Raw genomic sequence first — 14406 nt, 5'->3', positions numbered from 1 at the left:
CTTATTATATCTCTTTTTATAACTATTTTTTATTTTTTTATTTTTCTTATTTCCCTTAAAAAATATTTCTATATTTAAATTTAAAAAATAACTTAGTATTTTAGCTTTATATAGTAAATATATCTAACTCTTACTCTAACTCTAAAAACATAAATAGGCAACTTTAAATCAAGTATTTTATTAAATAATAACTCTATATATTAAAACCTCAGATAGAGTTATATTCTAACTTAGTTAGAAGGGGGTATAAAAACCCCTCTTCCAGCCGATCCGGAGGACCGGCACAAGTAATCATCAACATCATCATCACTGTATTAATCCCCATCTATCAGATTGAATTAACCGTAACGGATCCATCAATCTGCACAAGATTAAGCATAAAACGTTGCTGCCTAAGGCAAGATCGGTATTTCTTAGGCCTGAATTTGTGTACGCAAATTCACGCGTGACGCAGGTACCATCGTGGCAAGCACCGCAAACGAATGGTGACACCTCGTCGCCGCATTTAGCGGCGTCGCGAAGGTTTGGTCTGATGCTGAACTGACAAAATAGGGTGACCTCTGACAAGCTATCGATTGGAAGGGCTTGGTGAATGGGTGGAACTCTCATTCAGGGTGTGACTTAACGTAGCCGCATTAAATCCACGTGGGTCGCTGTGAATCTCCAGGACCACATGCTGAGGCATCATGGCGTACCTTGTCCAATCTCAATGAGAGCTAGAGGCAAACTCCGAGCCTTGATGGATTGCGCGCTGAGCCCTTTCGACTGCCCAGCGACGCTTGAGGGTCATGGCAATTCGGATAACGCAGTCGCCTTCTCGCCGATGGCCTGATGTCTGGAGACGCGATGGTGTTCTGACACGTCAAGTGTAGCTGTAATTATGGAGACGTTTGGCCCGTAACTATCTATACCATGGCATTCTGGTCCCGGTTTGTTTGATTTGGGCACCTGAAAACAAACCAGTTTCGACGCCCTATCATCCGCGCCCCTTATTACAATTTTATCAACCTCCATGAAGAACTTGAGAAGCTGCGGAAGCAGCTCCGGGAAGAACATTGCCGACGCGGCGGCGGAGTCCCCTGGTCCACGAGGCAGCCGTCAGGCCGATTGTGGGAGCATGTGATACCGACCTTCCGTGGCACATGGGAACGAAGTTTATTGGGCGAGGGTTGCCGATTCACTTGCACGTACGTGCTTGCGGTCGAGGAGGTGTGGCGTCGCCGAATAGCTACGGATAGGATAAGGAAGCTGTGACGTAGGTAGGTCGTTCCTCTTGGAAATGACACAGTCGGATGCTGTTGTCAAACCTTTATTGGACTGGATATGTCGGAAAGCTAGCGTGGCACTCGGATGACTTGATCGCGTGTATTGTGTGTCTATGTGTCCGGGAGGTCTCCCGGCCTTGCCTGCCAAGTGTGCATATTAAGACTAAATGTAGGGCCTGAGGCATCGACACTAATAGCCGGTCTCGACCGCCTTCCTATTCGGGCTGTGCCCGGCAAAGGCTCGGCGAGACGTCGGCCGCACCCCGGATGTCACCAGTGACCACCTGATCGGAATGCTCTGTACATGATCCAATCTAACATAAATAGACTTACTACTCTAGTAAGCTTATAGAATACACTTGAGTATATAAACACTTATTAGCATCTCTAATCGTTATAATAATAATAATTTCCCCTCTAATCCCTGCCAATCTAGGTAAGTAAGTCACCCCCTCCAACTGCTATTAAGTAATGGGGAAATCGCGGGGTGCTCAAAGCCCCCTCCACACTGCTGCTAGCCGCAACCAGTAACCCCAAACCCCACAAAAATAACACCACTGTCGTCGTCGTCGTCTACTGAGCTATGTAGTATGTGGCTTCGACCCAACGCAATAATATCTGCACTAGCCATACTTGGACATTACTACGGAACACTGGTAACTGGCTGGAATAGGGCAGCATATGCTTGTCCTGGAATGGAAAGCAGAAACCCCCCGAAATTAAACCAAGCCTTAAGCCCACATTCTTCATCCGCTAAAACTTATACGTAGTCTGTCACTGGAACTTTTGGAAGGACTGGCTGGCTACTTGTTTCCCAAACTCGAGACTCAATGTTTTGCGCCATGGCCGATCGAAGCAAAATGGCTGAAGACCGACAGGTTCTCCTCGCAGTTTCAATAGCGACACTCATCATCATTGGCGGATGGCTTCTAAAGTCTTCGCTACAGAGAGGGAAGTACAGGCTGCCGCCCCAGGTGCCTGGCCTGCCAATTTTCGGCAATACCTTCCAGATTCCTGCTGTGCAGCAAGGTCCTTGGGCTAAGGATCTGGCCGAAAAATATGGAGAAATGTTTGTCCTCAGTCCGCCCCTTCCAAGCATATTCTTATGCCTTTCTTCCCGAACATCCTCCCTTGTAGCGTTGTGCTCTGGAGCATGAAGATTCGAATGTATAATACTGATAATGCCCGATTCTTAGGTTCACTTGCAAGTTTGGAGGCAGCACATGGGTTTTTCTTAACTCCTCCCGAGTTGTCACAGATCTGCTGGAGCGCCGTGCCGCTCTCTACAGCTCCCGCCCACCTTTCCCCATGACACAAGGGATCATGTCCGGAGACTCGCGCATTGTCCTGATGCCGTACAACCAGCGGTGGAGGATTGTCAGAAAGATCATGCATCAAATTCTCAGCGCCAGGGCTCTGGATGTTTTCATGCCTTTCCAGGACCTTGAGTCCAAGAACCTGATCTGGGACTACTTGGAAACTCCTGATAGATGGTGGGCTGCAAATAGTCGATACGCAAACTCGGTCATTATGAGTGTTGTCTTTGGCAGGCGGTCTCTGTTGGATGACCCAGATGTCGTTGAGCTGTTCGAGACGGTCGAGCTATTCTTGGAGAACCAGCAGCCTGGCAAAAATTTAGTCGACGGGTTCCCTGTGCTCGAAAAGCTCCCCAAAAAGCTACAGTGGTGGCGTCCACGAGGCGAGGCCATCTTTAATAAGACAGTCAAGTAAGTCAAGCGTCGACTTCTAGATGCTGAGTCCCATACGGTCAGATTTGATGTCGTACTAAGCATGCGCCACAACAGGGTCTACCAGCGCGAAGTAGAACGTCTTGAGAGAAAGCAGAAGGAAGGCACCCAGCGCCGTTGCTTTGCCACGGACTTCCTTGAGACTGAAGAGGTGAAGAAGATGGATGACACCCAGAAGCTCTTCGTTTTCGGCACTCTGATGGAAGCGGGAAGTGACACATCCAGGGTGACAATTGGTCAGATCATCGCCGCTGCTGCAACATACCCGGATTGGGTTGCAAGGGCGCGCACAGAGCTGGAAGCAGTGTGCGGCCCCAATGCCGAAAGGCTGCCACAATGGGAGGATCGCCCTAAGCTGAAGTACATTTCGGCGGTTGTTAAGGAGGGCTTCCGGTGGCGTCCCAACATTGCCGAGATTGGAGCGCCGACCATGTTGACCAAGGATGACGAGTACGAAGGCTACAAGTTTCCCGCGGGCACCGTTTTCACCTGGAACGCCTGGGCCATTGCCCTGAACTCTGAAGAGTATAAAGACCCGGAACGATTCTGGCCTGAGCGATTCCTTAATGGGGATGAAGAGAATGCCTTGAAAGGACACTGGGCTTTTGGACCAGGTAAGCGTTAAAGAATGCTGCTTCTCCCTCTCTGCTTATTCTGTAAGAACATAACATCACTGACATATATGAACCGAACAGGACGCCGAGTCTGTGTGGGATGGAAGGTGGGCGAGATGAACGTGTGGATCGCCATTGCGCGCATCCTCTACTGTTTTGACTTCACGCAGGTTCCTGGCAAGCCCATCGACACCATGACGATTCCGCAGATCACCAAGAATGCGGCGCCCTTCGATGTGGAAGTAACCGTGAGAAGCCAGGCCCACGCCGAGCTGATCCGGCGGGACTGCGAAGAGGCTGTGAACACCAGATATTAGGATGCTGCTAAGTTCATCTGCCTCAGGTAACCGAACTGAACTACATGATCTACTACTGAACCAAGACAATTGATGTATATTGGACAGCCGTAAATAAGACATGGAATTTACATGTATACATATAACATCGGCCTATTGCGTGATTCCAAAGTCGTCTTGAATAAGGGTGATTCCAGGCAATCGCTTCGACTAGCCTTTTGCATCTTAGAATGTTTATATAGATTAGCGAGAGACTATCTGAATATATCAGGCATAGTATTGACTAGTATCTGTCCATTATGGAGGAGTTGCTGCTGGCAGAGTAAAAAGACAAACACCTTTTTTTCCCCACATTTTCAGCATTTTAAAGCCCAAGGCTTCAACGGTTACCAATGATATACTAATCGATTCTTCTATATGCCTTAGCTAATGATATCCCTTACTTTCTATAGCTCTCTTACTCTCTATTTAGGAGCGATAGGGATCCCGTCTGTCGTATTAATGCCCTCTCCTATCGTCTGTCGATAACACTGAGCCTTTAAAATGTTAGAACATCTAAAGATAGCATCGAAGAGGATGCGAATATTACTATATCAAACCATTGCAGAAATTCCTAAACGCTTGAGCAGGACGACATTTTTCAACTGATGGTCGGGCATAGCAGGGAGACCTGCGAACAACGGGGCGACCAACACCGAAAATAGAGAAACAATGCTGCAGGCAAGCGTTCATGCAGGCACGACCGTTGACTTGGATGGTTCCAGAGTTGCTGAGAAAAGCTTAGCAGGTGGGGTTCCCCAATTCCCCCATCTGGTCGGCCTAAAGGGATTAAGTGAGATTAAACTCTCCTTCCTCCCTTACCGGGAACTCCGGCCGCTCAATAACTTAGCACAGCGAGGCCAGCGGCTCTGAGGCCTGCGAATCATATCGAAACATGTCGTACACGCTCTCGCATGAATCCCTGGGCGCCAAGCTTACCGGCGTAGAGCTCCCTTCCGTGCTACAGTTCCGTGGCGTACCCCGTGGCAGGACCCCAGCCCGTTTCGCCAAGCCGGTGTCTGTAGAAGACCTGCCACTTGAACTGGACTGTACCAAGTTTGGATGGGTTATCGACTTGAGCTGTTCGTGCCGGCAGTCACCGTACCCATTGAAATGAGCTGACAGAGTTGCGTCTTCGACTAGACCCCGCTGTCCCCAGGTTCCGGTGGATGTGGGCCATCTACTTCGGCTGCCCGCATCCCACACTATGCCCCACGAGCCCGAGGATGAGTTCGCATGCCTCAATCTTGATGTCTTGGTCTCAAAGCCAAAGAACACCTCACCGCTATCCGCGCAGAGATTGTCTGTGTTTGTCTGGATACATGGTATGACGATGAGCCATCAGACACCCGAGTTACAAGCTCAAGAGATATCAAATGATTGACGTGGAGCTGAGGTGGGTCACAGGCCATGACCTTTGGCAACTTTGCATCCGGCGTCTGCGGTATGCTTTGTGCGTCAAAGCGTCATCATTGTCTAGGACTGATCTTCATCTCGCAGATATGACGATACTGGCGAGCGATGCGCAGAGTAATGGAACCCCCATCGTCTGTGTATCGATACAATACAGGGTGAACATCTTTTGTTTCGGCGACGAGGCAAGCGCAAAGAACCTCGCTGTCCTGGATCAAGCCCTGGCTATAGAATGGGTCCAACAACATATCATGGACTTTGGCGGTGATCCGGTGACTAGTCCCATCCTCAAATCATAGGGAGAAGAACTGACAATGAGACCAAGACCCAAGTCACATTAGCTGGCGAAAAGCGCAGGCGCCGTCTGCTGCCACGTCCACATGATCAATGAAGCTCCAGCCAAGCAAATAATCCCGTCTTCTGGCACATTGTATCTCTCGCCTCCCCAGCCTCCAGAGTGAGCGGCAGCTGTCAGAAATACAATCATGAGCGAATTGCAAGGCCTAGGACAGTACCGTCTTCGTTCTGATCCCTGCCATGTGCTCCTTAAAGCCATCAATCAGACTGGAATCAAATCTAGGTTCCTTCAAAATGACTAGCTTATTGAAAACTGGCAAAGCAAAGTTGGCAATCCTGCGAAGCGGCTCCTTCTTAGAGATGTTTAGAATGAGGTTCGTGCTCGCGTGGCCCTGTCAGCTTATGTTGAGATCTTGCAGTAAATGATGTACAGGCTGTCATCTGGCGAGAAGGCATCTGGTCTACCGATCCGGAGACTATTGCAAAGGCCTTCAACCAAGCCGGACCGGAGGGCGATGAGCTTAAGCTAGTTTATAAGATTGATAAAGCTAGGTTATTGTCGTGCATCCTAGGCGCGCTAGACTTCATCAACGACTACAGATTCGTTCTTCCAATAGAGCGGCTTGTCCAAGAATGGCGCGCTGCACAGAGACTCGTGTACCACTGCCTCGTGAATGAGCTAAATCCTTGGCAGCCGAGTAATGGGGCTCATCATGCTGTGGATCTCAGCTTCCTGTCCGGTGGCCTTGATCACTTGATCGATGGAGTTACGAAGCATACTGGAAAGGAGATGCGACGCAGATGGATCGTGTTCATCCACAGGAAATATCCATGGCGTTCAGAGTCATATGTGGCCTTTGGACCTCATGGCACATTTAAAGAGCTGAGTCAAGATGAGTGTAACTCTCGCAGGAGACTAGCACAGATAGGCTATTTAGCCAAAGCAGACTCTGTCCAGCTAGACAAGGCCTTTGGTGCCTTAGCTGCTAGAAGGATTAGTCTCTTAAATTGATAGCTTCCGAGCATCAAAACTGGTCAACAGCAAAGAAACAGATCTAAATTTTACAACAATTGATCAGAGCCCAAGGCAGCTTCGCGATGGATATCTGCTACTACATAATATGCAGCTAAAAAAAAAACATTGAAAATCCGACTTGGCCTTCTATTAACTTTAAACACCATGTTAGTCACATAAGAACATAGCAATACTCGCTTCACCATCTCACTCGACAATGGAGTGTATGGTTGTTAAACGCACCCGCCATACATATCTCCCTCAAATAGGTTTCATCTGATATTCAAAACTGGTCTGCTTCACTGATTACTCTTACGACAGAGCTTGCCATGATCGCTAGTAATGACTGGGCCTGAACGTAAAGCAGTATCGTCGAAGCCATCTTACGTGTCTTTGTATCATCTCCTTGATAGCCAGCGAATCGTCCCCGATGGCGTAAAATGCAATATAGATAGCGCTAATAGCTAAATCAACAATAAGGGCCTCTTCTCATGCAAATTGTACAGCATCATGCAGGATTAAAGATAGGACACATCAATGTACTCTATAGACTCTTTAAACTACGTCTCAAAAGCTAACACTAAACTCATACGTGAATGTCATCAAGAAACTCCAAAACTGCATCAATACACTTGTCAGTGGCTTCAGAAAATATCTCATGACCTAGTGCTTCAATCTCAACCATCTTGGAGCCTGGGACCTGCTCGGATATCCAACGCGACTCACTCAGCGGCACAGCAACGCTGTTTGTAGGGGCCAGAATGAGATATGGCTTTTTGATGTTTTTCAAAAAAGGCCGAGACGTCAAATAAGTGAGAAAGATGACATAGCCGGCTAGTCCCTCCCTTTCTGTCTTGGATGCCTCGTCTAGCAACCATTCAAGGTAAGCCGGGTCTTTGGGGAGGGTTCCGGGGGTTTTCGCTAGCCGTTCGTTCCACCCCCTGACCCCATGTTTCATGACAGCCTCGGGCCAAGACGACTCCCCTACAGCAAACATGTTGACAGCTGGTGGTGGCAGCAGTGTTGGCGTTGAGCAGGTGATGAGGGCGATAGTTCTTTCGGGGTACTTGGCGGTAAAGGCATGGCCAACCTCACCGGATGTCGCCTCGCCCAGAAAGATGACCTTTTGGATGCTGAGCTGGTCGAGCATGTCGACGATTTCCCACAGCATGGTATCGACATTCCATTGATAGCCACCCTCGTATTCGTTGTTCTGTTGGTCACTCCATGGTGAAAGGCGTTTGGGGAAGCTGGATTTTCCGTGACCTCGTGCATCACGCCGAATGACGACAAAACGACGGGCAAGACGTGGCACCCAGCTGTACCACATGGCGGCTGTGCGAGAGCAGCCATGGTTTAGAATAATGACAGGCTTCTCCTCCTGAGGCAGCCAGGGATCAACGAATGAATCGAGATAATAATGACTGACTTGGCCGTTTGGATGCGTCACATAGTAGCCCTCGGATCGGTCGTAAGGGCGTCGCATAGCAGGCTCCAGGGCAGTGTCACTCTGTGGCATTGCTGCTAACGTCGAATGGCTTCGGCTTTCGGTTATATCTCTTCCCATCTTCACGGGTGGATGTTCCGACTCTATAGGCTTCTCGGAAAATTTCATGGGGGTTCAATGTGGACTTTCCCGTGTAATATAAGTTCCTCTCCATTTAGATTTAAATGGCGACGTAGCTCTCAACGACACCCCCCTCCCGAGCCCAACCTTGCCTGAGTTGGGGGCTGACTCACTCCCCTTACTAATGGGCACTTTGGTCACCGACTACTTCAAAATCGTCATCTTCAACCGCGAGTTCTTATGCGCATCTATTGCCAGCTATACATCGCAGATGACAAGACCCCTTCCAGGAGAAACAGCAAGTCGCCCAACCAATGAGGGTCTAGCACGCCTCGACGACCATTTAGGCGACATAATGCAGTGTTCGAGTGCATTATGCTTTTCCAGCCTAGCTCAAGGTTCCAGCTACCTAGATAGGCAAGTGGGGGATAAATTTACCCAATTTAAGCTAGAAACACGTCTTTCATTTTCGGTTTCTTTTAGACCCCACTTGGTGTTGCTATTCCACACTTACATGATGTGGGGGAAGCCTACGAATAACACCCCCCGCAAAAGACTGCCTCTGGACAGGGCCATGCCACAGACCACAGACGTAGATTCGATGCTGTTTTGGCCGATATCGGGCATTGCGATAATTCCCTAGGGTAGGTCTTAACACAAAAGTCCCCAGACCGTATTGGAATGTCTCTCAAAGAAGTTCATTGCAATTTCAAAGCATACCCTTTGCCAATCAAAGCAAGTAAGCCTTTACGGTGTTGACAACCACAATGGCTACTACCAATACAATTGTGGTCTTCCCAGGGGACAACTGTGGCCCAGAGGTGATGGCAGAGGCAATCAAGGTGGGTCATTACTCGGTGAATGCTTTATTCCCTTATACGACCGTCAAGATGATAACTGTTTGAAATTCGAATTTAGGTCCTCAACGTCTTTGAAAGCAGCAAGAACCCAATCAAGTTCGAGTTCAACTATCAGCTTCTAGGGGGCGTAGGTAAATCCAGTCCAGGTTGAGGAAGCTTGTTCATTAAACGAAGGATTGAAGGGTTCCATCGATGCGACAGGCGAGCCCCTTACTGCGTCTGCTCTCGAGCTGGCGAAGAATGCCGACGCCGTCTTGTTAGGTGCGATAGGAGGACCAGTACGTGTTCCGTCAATGCCTCGAATGAAGAAGCTTATCTCATGCCAAGGCTAACACATGCAGAAATGGGGTACTGGTCTGGTGCGACCTGAACAGGGCCTTCTCGGCCTTCGCAAGGGAATGGATGCCTTTGGCAATCTCCGGCCTTGCAACTTTGCGGCCGACTCCCTTGTCGACCATTCCCCCCTGCGACCTGAGATTGCCCGGGGCACCAACTTTGTCATCCTGCGCGAGCTCTGTGGCGGAATGTATTTTGGACCTAACCGGCAGGATCCAGACGAGTCCCTGAGCTCAGCCCAAGACGTCGACTACTACGCACGCTCGGAAATCGAGCGAGTTGCGCGGATGGCAGGCTATCTCGCCATGAAACATGACCCGCCTCTGCCTGTCTGGAGTCTGGATAAGGCCAACGTACTCGCCGCTGCCGGGCGGCTTTGGAGACTGGTCGTGTCCGAGGTCTTCGAGAAGGAGTTCCCAGACGTGCAGCTTGGGCATCACTTGATCGATGCGGCAGCAATGCTCATGATCAAGAAGCCAACAGCATTGAACGGAATTGTGCTCACGAGCAATCTGTTCGGAGACATCATCTCGGACGAGGCTAGTGTGATCCCTGGCAGTCTCGGACTTCTTCCAAGCGCAAGCTTGTGCGATATCCCCGCTCCAGGAAAAAGGGTCAAGGGGATATATGAGCCGATTCACGGTAAGTCACAAGTACTAGTCAACAACTTGTTGACGCTGTCTCCCACTACAGAGAGACTAATAGGTTCCAAAGGCTCTGCTCCCGACATTGTCGGCAAAGGTATCGTAAACCCGGTGGGGACTATATTATCGGCGGCGATGATGTTGCGATACTCTCTGGGACAAGAGGGAGCTGCTGCCGCCGTGGAAAAGGCTGTCGCGAACACACTTAATCAAGGATTTCACACGGCAGATATTGGGGGGTCTACCGGCACAACCGAGTTTGGCGACGCAGTGGTTCAAGTCCTTGAGGCTATATTGGCGTAACAGTCTTGTATTTAGCAGCTACTACTTAACCTGAGTTTTCGCCCTCTCGAGGTGAATTGCTTCCATATTCAAAATGAAGACAATCTTTCACACATTTCTACCCTCTTCACAAACCCAAAGCCAGCACAATTATTTTTAAACAGATACATAGTCATATTCTAGTTGCTGTACAAATTTCACCTCTTCCAGCTCTACCGGATGCTGTTCTCATATTCGAGCGCCTCTCGCATATCCTTCCTCAGCGTTTGAGCTGCCACCGCTGATACTGCAGCCAAAGGTGACCGTGGCAGACCCCCGTATTGGAATGCCTCCTGAAGGACAGCCTTGGTGCCCGAAATTCCGGCAGACGTGTGAGGCCAGTCACCCTCAGATAGCAATGACTGCAGCTGAGTGGCTTCTTGGAACCGTCCCTCGGCGTACAGCTCGTATACCTTGACGACCATCTTGGGTAGAATGTTTGCGCCTCCGGCAACGACCCCCGATGCTCCGACAGCCAGTGCTTGCAGCGTGAAGTCGGCGAGCCCAGCGGCAACCCAGTACGGCTTTTCTGGCTTCGACGGTGTCATGCCATCCATGGCACGAGCAACACGTGCAAGCTTGCCAGTGTCCCCGCACGTGAACTTGGTTCCCACGATGTTGGGATGACCCTTGGAGATGCGGATCAGGAGATCCGAGCTCATGGTGATGCCTGATGATACCTCCGGGAAGCTGTACAGGATGACTGGGAGTGGCGATGCTGCCGCTACCTTCATGTAGAAGTCGTAAATGGTGTCTGGTGTCATGGCTGCCGTGAAATATGACGGCGGCAGGACAAGCACATGAGAGCCGCCAGATTCCTTTGCTTCCTGACAAAGGCCAATCGTCTCATGCACGGATTGAGCGGAGGCGCCAACAATGACTGGCGTGTCACCATGCCCATGAGCGGCCAGGGTATCGACAATGCACTTGACAACCGTCTTTCGCTCTTGGCGGTCAAGATGTACTGCTTCGCCGTTGGAACCCAAGGCGACGATTCCAGAAACTCCAGAATCAATCAAACGCAATGTATGGTACTTCAGCGTCTCGAGGTCAAGGGTCGAAGACTGTGTGAAGAATGTCAGGGTGGCAACATACGCGCCAGGCTTTAGGTTGCGGTTCCGAAGTGTCGCCATGTTGATGAATGCAAGATCAAAGACTCGCAAAGGCTTTCACGGCTGTACGAGACAGCGCAGGCCCCATAGGGAGAACTCTTTCTTATATGATGCGACGGAGCTGATGTGTAACACCCAAGTGCTGGTGTAAAACGAAACCACCCGCAATGTCTACATACGGTTGGATCAACTTCCAACCATTTCTTTCCACGAGAACATTAGTAATTCGACCCAGACAAAATGATGGCTAATCTCCGCGTCCTGATCGAACGGTGAAGCACTCGACATCCAAACCCATTCCCAATCCAGAAGCAAGAGTCCCCCACCCCCACCCCCGCCTATAGCGTAAAAGGGACAGTTGAGCGAGGGTTCTACAAACGTATCTGCAGTATCTGAAGATAAGACACTAAAGGTAACAGTTTAAAGTCCCCAAACCTGATCTCTGTACCCGTGAGTGCCACCCACTCTACATATCTCTTACCCTAGTGTTATTACTATCCTCTGGCACAGACTTCAGCAGTTACGTTTCGAAATGACTACGTACTTGATTCACGTCGACGACCTTGCTTCACTTAAGGATAAAACCATTTTAATCACTGGCGCAGCTACGGGAATCGGACGGTCTGCTGTCCAGATTGCGCTCGGTAAGACCCTTGATAATCAATCTAATTCTTTTAGGCTTGATGAGGAGGATGTGGCTGATGTGTGAATTTGCTCTACGCACCTGTAGAGAACGGTGCAAGAGTGGCTGTGGGTGACTGGAATGAGGAGGCAGCAGCGCTGATTGCGCCCTTTGGAGATCGGGCACTCTTCAAGAAATGTGACGTTTCAAACTGGGACGACGTTTTGAGTCTGTTCGAAGAGGCGCACAGCAAGTTCGGAGTCCTTCACAGTGTCATTTCCAACGCCGGCATCAACACTCACGAAGGCCTTCTCTCGGATGAGTTCGATGAGAAGTCAGGAAAGCTATTGGCCCCTAGCCTAACGTCGATCGATGTAAATCTTGTCGGCCCCATTTACGTGACCAAGTGTGCAATTCACTTCTTTCGCAAATGGCCCGACGTGGCCTCTCAGCTAGTCATCAACTCTTCAGCTGGCGCCTTCTTCCCTGCACCGCCCATCCATCTCTACTGCGCGGCGAAAACTGGATTGCTTGGCCTGATGCGAGCACTCCGAACCGAGACTAGCAAGGAGAACATTACCATAAACACAGTAGCCCCATGGCTAACCAGTAAGTCTATCCCACCCGTTTGCCAATCCCCCCCTTCAGGTTACTTGCCGCTGACATCTGGCTCTAGTCACTCCGATGGTTCTTCCTGACTGGCTGCAAAAATGGGGACATCTCCCAAGGAACTCGGCTACAGGCGTTGCCAATGCGTTATTCCTTCCAATACTCCAGCCAAAGGTCAATGGCAAGTCATTTTTCGTGGCGGGAGACCAGATCATTGATTTTGAGGACACGTTGTATAACGCCGAACCACAATGGATGGGAGAACAGCTAAGCAGGGATGTACGCGCCGGCCAGAAGCTCTTATTGGGTGTCGATTAGAATTAGAAGGACTCGGTGTTAAACTGAGCGAATATACACTCTGCTGGCGTGTTACTACAGGATGCAGCCAACCCCACATCAGCCGCTTTGGGAATTCCCCCACATGAAATGGCACTTCACGAGTGATGATTAGAGGTGGTAAAGGGCGAAAAGGCTTGGGTTTAGAAGGACAGACAAAACATACTATCATCAGTTTACCATCCAAATTCAACTTCAACATGGTCATGTCTCAGATCAACCACCCGCAGCTGGGCAGGTTGACGGGTACCAGCTAGGATGGCATTTCATATTTCCGCGGCATCAAGTACGCATCTCTCGATCATGCATTTGCGGCTCCAAACGTCTACTCGGAGCGTGCGGCGGATGGGCCGGATGCTACGCAACACGGGTGAGAGACGGCGCTCGTCTTGTGTATTGCTTTCATTCTCAAGACTGACCACCAAAGCATCAGGCCTAGTGCCCCGCCTTCAACCGCTGGGTGTGGTATGGAACTTGGTCTCCTTCGGAAAAGCCTACCTCACGGTTCATTCACCACCTCTCCCACCGAATGCCTGAATCTGAACATTGCCGTCCCTGAAAATGTAAAGGGGCCGCCGCTTCCTGTTTTCGTCTTTATCCACGGCGGCGGTTTCGCCATCGGATCCAACGCCTGGCCCCAGCATGACTTGACGCGTCTTGTCAAGCTCAGTGAGGATATCGGCAAGCCGGTTGTGGGTGTTCAAATCAAGTGAGAGTGCCTTCTTGTTGCACATTTTCAATGCGCCCTTTGACTTTGGCAGTTGCTGATGGACTCTTTCTTGAATAGCTATCGCCTTGGTGTCTATGGTTTTCTTGACTCGACCACTTTGCGCAAGGCCGGCGTCAAGTCGAATCGTGGGCTCTTGGACCAGCAGGCGGCGTTTGAATGGATTCGCCTCCACATTTCTGGATTTCACGGCAACCCTGACTTTGTGACAGCGATTGGACAGAGTGCCGGAAGCGGTAAGTAGCTGCCCTTGGAACAGTTGTTGTGTTTCGCTAGCTAAAGACGTCCTGTAACTGTTCAGTTTCCGGTACCTTCCATCTTCAGTCGAGCAAGCCGCTCTTCTAGCAACTGGTCTCGATGAGCGGAACCTCTTTACTCATGGCGCCACTTCCTCTCCAAGTCGCTGACGCTATGTACAAGGTTGTTCTAGAGAGGATCCAGGTTGATGCATCTCAAAGCCCTGCAGAACAGTTGAAACAAGTTCTTCTTGTCTCGGACGAGTTGATTCTGACCCACGTCGGCCCTGATGTGACGCTTCACCCAGTCATTGACAGAGAGCGAGTCGAGTCGAAGCTATCAAGCGCG

At 50.0% G+C, this 14406-nt stretch overlaps 7 protein-coding genes across 7 annotated transcripts; 5 read left to right on the top strand and 2 right to left on the bottom strand.

Moving 5' to 3' along the window:
• Positions 1-1700: 1700 nt before the first annotated feature.
• BGZ61DRAFT_551459 (cytochrome P450) lies at positions 1701-4048 on the top strand. Its single transcript, XM_046255502.1, has 4 exons — positions 1701-2334; positions 2486-2992; positions 3071-3627; positions 3709-4048. The coding sequence occupies exons 1-4, from the start codon at positions 2096-2098 to the stop codon at positions 3942-3944; spliced, it is 1539 nt and encodes a 512-aa protein (XP_046092863.1). The 5' UTR covers positions 1701-2095; the 3' UTR covers positions 3945-4048.
• Positions 4049-4857: 809 nt separating this feature from the next.
• Positions 4858-6684, top strand: BGZ61DRAFT_501328 (Alpha/Beta hydrolase protein; the record flags this gene model as incomplete). Its single annotated transcript, XM_046251694.1, has 8 exons — positions 4858-5044; positions 5090-5287; positions 5359-5406; positions 5463-5647; positions 5717-5805; positions 5851-5955; positions 5995-6034; positions 6106-6684. The coding sequence occupies 8 exons, from the start codon at positions 4858-4860 to the stop codon at positions 6682-6684; spliced, it is 1431 nt and encodes a 476-aa protein (XP_046092862.1).
• A 589-nt stretch (positions 6685-7273) lies between these two features.
• Positions 7274-8173, bottom strand: BGZ61DRAFT_376882 (Alpha/Beta hydrolase protein; the record flags this gene model as incomplete). Its single annotated transcript, XM_046242556.1, has 1 exon — positions 7274-8173. The coding sequence occupies one exon, from the start codon at positions 8171-8173 to the stop codon at positions 7274-7276; it is 900 nt and encodes a 299-aa protein (XP_046092861.1).
• An 848-nt stretch (positions 8174-9021) lies between these two features.
• On the top strand, positions 9022-10397 carry BGZ61DRAFT_376869 (3-isopropylmalate dehydrogenase Leu2A; the record flags this gene model as incomplete). Its single annotated transcript, XM_046242554.1, has 5 exons — positions 9022-9096; positions 9173-9241; positions 9297-9392; positions 9456-10092; positions 10165-10397. The coding sequence occupies 5 exons, from the start codon at positions 9022-9024 to the stop codon at positions 10395-10397; spliced, it is 1110 nt and encodes a 369-aa protein (XP_046092860.1).
• A 191-nt stretch (positions 10398-10588) lies between these two features.
• On the bottom strand, positions 10589-11548 carry BGZ61DRAFT_542626 (uncharacterized protein; the record flags this gene model as incomplete). Its single annotated transcript, XM_046255217.1, has 1 exon — positions 10589-11548. The coding sequence occupies one exon, from the start codon at positions 11546-11548 to the stop codon at positions 10589-10591; it is 960 nt and encodes a 319-aa protein (XP_046092859.1).
• Positions 11549-12059: 511 nt separating this feature from the next.
• BGZ61DRAFT_501324 (uncharacterized protein) lies at positions 12060-13076 on the top strand (the record flags this gene model as incomplete). The annotated part of the gene is made up of 3 exons (XM_046251693.1): positions 12060-12171; positions 12258-12758; positions 12826-13076. The coding sequence occupies 3 exons, from the start codon at positions 12060-12062 to the stop codon at positions 13074-13076; spliced, it is 864 nt and encodes a 287-aa protein (XP_046092858.1).
• Positions 13077-13351: 275 nt separating this feature from the next.
• On the top strand, positions 13352-14166 carry BGZ61DRAFT_376870 (Alpha/Beta hydrolase protein; the record flags this gene model as incomplete). Its single annotated transcript, XM_046242555.1, has 4 exons — positions 13352-13464; positions 13528-13803; positions 13882-14057; positions 14123-14166. Coding segments are annotated over 4 exons (609 nt in total), but the record flags the coding sequence as incomplete, so codon positions are not given.
• Between the last annotated feature and the right edge of the window lie 240 nt (positions 14167-14406).

The sequence above is a fragment of the Ilyonectria robusta genome (assembly GCF_021365365.1).
Source record: "Ilyonectria robusta strain PMI_751 chromosome Unknown BGZ61scaffold_172, whole genome shotgun sequence".
Taxonomy (NCBI): Eukaryota; Fungi; Ascomycota; class Sordariomycetes; order Hypocreales; family Nectriaceae; genus Ilyonectria; species Ilyonectria robusta.
Note: the sequence above shows the minus strand (reverse complement) of the source record. Positions and strands in the feature narration are given on the sequence as shown.

Excerpts from the sequence above, each read along its gene's own strand:
- BGZ61DRAFT_551459 (XM_046255502.1), top strand. The coding sequence starts at position 2,096 with ATGTTTTGCGCCATGGCCGATCGAAGCAAAATGGCTGAAGACCGACAG. Across the intron at positions 2,335-2,485 it reads GCCGAAAAATATGGAGAAAT|CACATGGGTTTTTCTTAACT; the intron begins GTTTGTCCTCAG and ends GTTTGGAGGCAG. Across the intron at positions 2,993-3,070 it reads ATCTTTAATAAGACAGTCAA|GGTCTACCAGCGCGAAGTAG; the intron begins GTAAGTCAAGCG and ends GCGCCACAACAG.